This window comes from Procambarus clarkii, chromosome 75, assembly GCF_040958095.1.
Source record: "Procambarus clarkii isolate CNS0578487 chromosome 75, FALCON_Pclarkii_2.0, whole genome shotgun sequence".
NCBI classification, from domain to species: Eukaryota; Metazoa; Arthropoda; class Malacostraca; order Decapoda; family Cambaridae; genus Procambarus; species Procambarus clarkii.
This window is the reverse complement of record NC_091224.1, coordinates 2,517,141-2,524,766: the sequence shown is the minus strand read 5'-3', so window position 1 is coordinate 2,524,766 and position 7,626 is coordinate 2,517,141. Positions and strand designations below refer to the sequence as shown.

The 7,626-nt window shown below is 51.0% G+C and overlaps 1 protein-coding gene across 1 annotated transcript; it reads right to left on the bottom strand.

The window, feature by feature from the left end:
- Positions 1-4,514: 4,514 nt before the first annotated feature.
- Positions 4,515-7,352, bottom strand: LOC138356928 (mucin-22-like). Its single transcript, XM_069313461.1, has one exon. It carries the CDS (start codon positions 7,350-7,352, stop codon positions 4,515-4,517), a length of 2,838 nt encoding a protein of 945 aa, XP_069169562.1.
- Between the last annotated feature and the right edge of the window lie 274 nt (positions 7,353-7,626).

The following is a 7,626-nucleotide window of genomic DNA, read 5'->3' as shown; positions in this document are numbered from 1 at the left end:
CGCCATTCAGATTAGGGCAAACGCTGTAGCCACGCTGTCTAGGGCAGTTAGGGGTAGACCCGAGGCTTCTGGTCTCTGCGATGCTTGTCGGAAGCCAGGAACCCTGGGCCACATATCCCAGGCATGCCACAAGACACACGGGGCTCGGGTGAAACGTCATGACGATATCACCCGGTTCGTAGCCGGCCGCCTGCGGCAAAGAGGTTTTGAGGTGGAACTTGAAGTCCGTATACTGGATGGAGGGACCTTCTGTAAGCCTGACATCATAGCATGACATCATGATTTAATTCCCCGGAAAACATACAACCATTTTATATGTGTTTGACGATACTAGAGCAATTGTGATGCATTCCTTCCTCCCGGAGGCCTGGCCTTGCTGACCAGGGGTCCGGCCGAGTCCGTGGCGCTGTGGTAAAGCACTCGGCCTATGCGTCGCGAGCACTTTGGCCAGGGTTCGTATCCTGGTTGGGGAGGATTGACTAGACGCCAATCTTTAACGAATGCCTCTGTTCACCCTCTGTGAATGGGTACCTGTTTGTTAAACTATTTGACGCGACGTATTTTAGGGCGGAATTGAAGCATGGTGTATGTGTAGCATGGTGCTACACATACCCCAGCATGGTGCCACACATACCCCAGCCTGGTGCCACACATACCTCAGCATGGTGCCACACACACCCCAGCATGGTGCCACACATACCGCAGCACGGTGCTACACATATCCCAGCATGGTGCCACACATACCCCAGCATGGTGCTACACATACCCCATCATGGTGCTAAAAATACCCCAGCATGGTGCCACACATACCTCAGCATGGTGCCACACATTCCCCAGCATGGTGCCACTCATACCCCAGCATGGTGCCACACATACCCCAGCATGGTGCCACACATTCCCCAGCATGGTGCCACTCATACCCCAGCATGGTGCCACACATACCTCAGCATGGTGCCACACATTCCCCAGCATGGTGCTACACATACCCCAGCATGGTGCTACACATACCCCAGCATCGTGCCACACATACCCCAGCATGGTGCCACACATACCCCAGCATGGTGCTACACATACCCCCGCCTAGTGCCACACATACCCCAGCATGGTGCCACACATTCCCCAGCATGGTGCCACTCATACCCCAGCATGGTGCCACACATACCTCAGCATGGTGCCACACATTCCCCAGCATGGTGCTACACATACCCCAGCATGGTGCTACACATACCCCAGCATCGTGCCACACATACCCCAGCATGGTGCCACACATACCCCAGCATGGTGCCACACATACCCCAGCATGGTGCCACACATATCCCAGCATGGTGCCACACATACCCCAGCATGGTGCCACACATACCCCAGCATGGTGCCACACATACCCCAGCATGGTGCTAAAAATACCCCAGCATGGTGCCACACATACCTCAGCATGGTGCCACACATTCCCCAGCATGGTGCCACTCATACCCCAGCATGGTGCTACACATACCCCAGCATGGTGCTACACATACCCAGCATGGTGCCACACATACCCCAGCATGGTGCCACACATACCCCAGCATGGTGCTACACATACCACGCCTGGTGCCACACATACCCCAGCCTGGTGCCACACACACACCCCAGCATGGTGCCACACACACCCCAGCATGGTGCCACACACACCCCAGCATGGTTCCACACATACCCCAGCATGGTGCCACTCATACCCCAGCATGGTGCTACACATACCCCAGCATGGCGCTACACATACCCCAGCATGGTGCCACACATACCCCAGCATGGTGCCACAGATACCCCAGCATAGTGCCACACATACACCAGCATGGTGCCACACATACCCCAGTATGATGCTGTTGAGGGCACTGGTGTTGCCCTTTCTGTTGTGGGCTCTGGTGTTGCCCTTCCTGTTGTGTTGCTCTGGTGTTGCCCTTCCTGTTGTGGGCTCTGGTGTTGCCCTTCCTGTTGTGGGCTCTGGTGTTGCCCTTCCTGTTGTGGGCTCTGGTGTTGCCCTTCCAGCATGGTGCTACACATACCCCAGCATGGTGCTACACATACCCCAGCATGGTGCCACACATACCCCAGCATGGTGCCACACATAACCCAGCATGGTGCCACACATACCCCAGCATGGTGCTACACATTCCCCAGCATAGTGCCACACATACACCAGCATGGTGCCACACATACCCCAGTATGGTGCTACACATACCCCAACATGGTGCCACACACACCCCAGCATGGTGCCACACACACCCCAGCATGGTGCCACGCACACCCCAGCATGGTGCCACACATACCCCAACATGGTACCACACACATACCCCAGCATGGTGCAACACACACACATGGTGCCACACATACCCCAGCATGGTGCCACACATACCCCAGCATGGTACCACACATACCCCAGCATGGTACCACACATACCCCAGCATGGTGCCACACATTCCCCAGCATGGTGCCCCACACATACCCCAGCATGGTGCCACACACATATCCCAGCATGGTGCCACACACATACCCCAGCATGGTGCCACACACACCCCAGCATAGTGCCCCACACATACCCCAGCATGGTGCCACACATACCCCAGCATGGTGCCACACACATACCCCAGCATGGTGCCACACACACCCCAGCATGGTGCCACACACATACCCTAGCATGGTGCCACACACATACCCCAGCATGGTGCCACACATTCCCCAGCATGGTGCCACACATACCCCAGCATGGTGCCACACATTCCCCAGCATGGTGCCACACATACCCCAGCATGGTGCCACACATACCCCAGCATGGTGCCACACACACCCCAGCATAGTGCCACACATACCCCCAGCATGGTGCCACACATACCCCAGCATGGTGCCACACACATATCCCAGCATGGTGCCACACACACCCCAGCATAGTGCCACACATACCCCAGCATGGTGCCACACATACCCCAGCATGGTGCCATACACATACTCCAGCATGGTGCCACACACATACTCCAGCATGGTGCCACACACATACCCTAGCATGGTGCCACACACACACCAGCATTGTGCCATAGCATGGTACCATTCACCTGGGCACTAGGAGACTCGAGACGGGGACCCACAGGTGTGTGAGGCTGAAGCTCTAAGCTCTAAGGTACACACTCTCAGTGTTACGGAGGGACGTCATCTTCACTGAAAATGTTAAATGCTGGGCTGCCTTCACCTGGAGGGCAGCAGCGAGGTGATGAGCGTGTCCACACTTACACCAAGTTTGGGCCCGTCAAGTGACGAGGCACTTTATGTTATGGTCCACGACTGACACTGCTGGAGGAATATTTGGGGAAAGTTCCATATAATGGTTTTAGTGCTGTTAAAGCCCTCCCCCTCCCCCCCCCTCCCCCTAGGTTGGTGCAAAAGTAGGTCTGTCCAGGTGAACACTTTCCGCTTTCCCATAGTGCTCATGCATGTTAATAGTAGTCTTATTATAAGTGTTAATGGCCGCATTTCTCACAGTTATATACGACAATTACTTATTCTAGTTAATCACTCATACCGAATGTTTCCCATTACTTATACTGACGAGGTCATCATCGTTCTCACAAGTGTCTCACACTTAACAACCACTTTGCTCTTGTTTAAAATTTGAAAGCCTTTGAACCCACCAGCTTCGTTTATAATAAATCATGGAGTACTGTACATACAATGCTATAATACATATGACAATCAGTCCCCGACCGTCCAAGTGGTTGGGCACCATTCCTTTCCGCCATCCCATCCCTAATCCTTATCATTTGTGACGGGATGATAAAGCCACCCAAGAGGTGGCACGGGCATGAATAGCCCGTAAACCCCTTATCCTCATCCCATCCAAGTACTATATAGTCGTAATGGCTTGGCGCTTTCTCCTGATAGCTATCTTAGCTATCTATTACCGTGAGAGGTGCGATCGAAGTTCAATGACATTATTGTCTAAAGATCAGAAAGACCTAATACAACTGAGGGGGAAGCTATTGATAATTGTCCATCTATTGTCTATTGTCCAATCTATATATTGTCCAGGTAATGGTCGAAGGGAGTCAGTAATGAGGGTATTGTCCGCGATAAGTCCGCTGACTCCTGACAACAGAGCCAAACCTGTCGTGGAAGACAGACTTCTACACAGGTGGGTTCCAACCCTCCCAAGGACAAGTGACCTCAGTGTCCTGGAGGCCACACACCTGACTCAAGTAAGCTTGTAAACAACACGTACTCGGCGTCGTAGAGCTCCTTGATACTCACCAAGTGAGATACGACCAGGTATTCTAACTCTTAGCTTCGTTCTCTTACATACGACCTTCTTAAATAACAATATCAGTTAGTTTAAGCTAATTTGAAGTAGTTATCTTTGTCATTTTTGTAATGTTTACTCTGTTGCAGCTTGTGGCCTTATCGTCCGCTGTTTGGTAATCCTTCTGTGTCGTTCCTGCTCGTCTGTTGCCCCGTATTGTTCTCCTGCACTCAACACAATTCTTTCCGGGAATTCAGGAAAGCCTTAGGGGGGGAGGGAGGTTGCTGCGTCGCTGCCTCACCCCTAGTGTCCCTTCATGATCCCCACTAGTGAGCTCTGATGCTTCATGATCCACACTAGGGAGCTCTGATGCTTCATGATCCACACTAGTGAGCTCTGATGCTTCATGATCCACACTAGGGAGCTCTGATGCTTCATGATCCACACTAGTGAGCTCTGATGCTTCATGATCCACACTAGTGAGCTCTGACGCTTCATGATCCACACTAGTGAGCTCTGATGCTTCATGATCCTCACTAGTGAGCTCTGATGCTTCATGATCCTCACTAGTGAGCTCTGATGCTTCATGATCCTCACTAGTGAGCTCTGATGCTTCATGATCCACACTAGGGAGCTCTGATGCTTCATGATCCTCACTAGTGAGCTCTGATGCTTCATGATCCACACTAGGGAGCTCTGATGCTTCATGATCCACACTAGGGAGCTCTGATGCTTCATGATCCACACTAGTGAGCTCTGATGCTTCATGATCCACACTAGTGAGCTCTGATGCTTCATGATCCACACTAGGGAGCTCTGATGCTTCATGATCCTCACTAGTGAGCTCTGATGCTTCATGATCCACACTAGGGAGCTCTGATGCTTCATGATCCTCACTAGTGAGCTCTGATGCTTCATGATCCACACTAGTGAGCTCTGATGCTTCATGATCCACACTAGTGAGCTCTGATGCTTCATGATCCACACTAGTGAGCTCTGATGCTTCATGATCCACACTAGGGAGCTCTGATGCTTCATGATCCTCACTAGTGAGCTCTGATGCTTCATGATCCACACTAGGGAGCTCTGATGCTTCATGATCCACACTAGTGAGCTCTGATGCTTCATGATCCACACTAGGGAGCTCTGATGCTTCATGATCCACACTAGTGAGCTCTGATGCTTCATGATCCTCACTAGTGAGCTCTGATGCTTCATGATCCACACTAGTGAGCTCTGATGCTTCATGATCCACACTAGGGAGCTCTGATGCTTCATGATCCACACTAGTGAGCTCTGATGCTTCATGATCCACACTAGGGAGCTCTGATGCTTCATGATCCACACTAGTGAGCTCTGATGCTTCATGATCCACACTAGTGAGCTCTGATGCTTCATGATCCACACTAGTGAGCTCTGACGCTTCATGATCCACACTAGTGAGCTCTGATGCTTCATGATCCTCACTAGTGAGCTCTGGTGCTTCATGATCCACACTAGTGAGCTCTGATGCTTCATGAGCCACACTAGGGAGCTCTGATGCTTCATGATCCACACTAGTGAGCTCTGATGCTTCATGATCCACACTAGTGAGCTCTGATGCTTCATGATCCACACTAGTGAGCTCTGACGCTTCATGATCCACACTAGTGAGCTCTGATGCTTCATGATCCTCACTAGTGAGCTCTGATGCTTCATGATCCACTCTAGGGAGCTCTGATGCTTCATGATCCACACTAGTGAGCTCTGATGCTTCATGATCCACACTAGTGAGCTCTGGTGCTTCATGATCCACACTAGGGAGCTCTGACGCTTCATGATCCACACTAGTGAGCTCTGATGCTTCATGATCCACACTAGTGAGCTCTGACGCTTCATGATCCACACTAGTGAGCTCTGATGCTTCATGATCCACACTAGGGAGCTCTGACGCTTCATGATCCACACTAGTGAGCTCTGGTGCTTCATGATCCACACTAGGGAGCTCTGACGCTTCATGATCCACACTAGTGAGCTCTGATGCTTCATGATCCTCACTAGTGAGCTCTGACGCTTCATGATCCACACTAGTGAGCTCTGATGCTTCATGATCCACTCTAGGGAGCTCTGATGCTTCATGATCCACACTAGTGAGCTCTGATGCTTCAGGATCCACACTAGTGAGCTCTGGTGCTTCATGATCCACACTAGGGAGCTCTGACGCTTCATGATCCACACTAGTGAGCTCTGATGCTTCATGATCCTCACTAGTGAGCTCTGATGCTTCATGATCCACACTAGTGAGCTCTGACGCTTCATGATCCACACTAGTGAGCTCTGATGCTTCATGATCCTCACTAGTGAGCTCTGACGCTTCATGATCCACACTAGTGAGCTCTGATGCTTCATGATCCACACTAGGGAGCTCTGACGCTTCATGATCCACACTAGGGAGCTCTGATGCTTCATGATCCACACTAGTGAGCTCTGATGCTTCATGATCCACACTAGTGAGCTCTGACGCTTCATGATCCACACTAGTGAGCTCTGATGCTTCATGATCCACACTAGGGAGCTCTGATGCTTCATGATCCACACTAGTGAGCTCTGATGCTTCATGATCCACACTAGTGAGCTCTGACGCTTCATGATCCACACTAGTGAGCTCTGGTGCTTCATGATCCACACTAGTGAGCTCTGATGCTTCATGATCCACACTAGTGAGCTCTGATGCTTCGTGATCCACACTAGTGAGCTCTGATGGTTCATGATCCACACTAGTGAGCTCTGATGCTTCGTGATCCACACTAGTGAGCTCTGATGGTTCATGATCCACACTAGGGATCTCTGATGGTTCATGATCCACACTAGTGATCCACACTAGTGAGCTCTGATGCTTCATGATCCACACTAGTGAGCTCTGATGCTTCATGATCCACACTAGTGAGCTCTGATGCTTCATGATCCACACTAGTGAGCTCTGGTGCTTCATGATCCACACTAGTGAGCTCTGACGCTTCATGATCCTCACTAGTGAGCTCTGATGCTTCATGATCCACACTAGTGAGCTCTGGTGCTTCATGATCCACACTAGTGAGCTCTGATGCTTCATGATCCTCACTAAGAACATAAGAACATAAGAACAAAGGTAAAGGAGACTGTGGATCGCGCAAAAGGGAAAGCAACGAAGAGAAAGGAAGCGCAGGCCCCTCAGAAAGTAAAGGAAGTACCTAAGCAAACATTAGTTGTGGGAGATTCCCAGATAAGGTATTTGGATAGAACGTTTTGTGCTAGAGATAGGGGGAACAGGTTAAGGGTTTGCTATCCCGGAGCTGGCATTGGTGATATTATAAACAACATGAATGATATTATGGCTGGTAATGGGA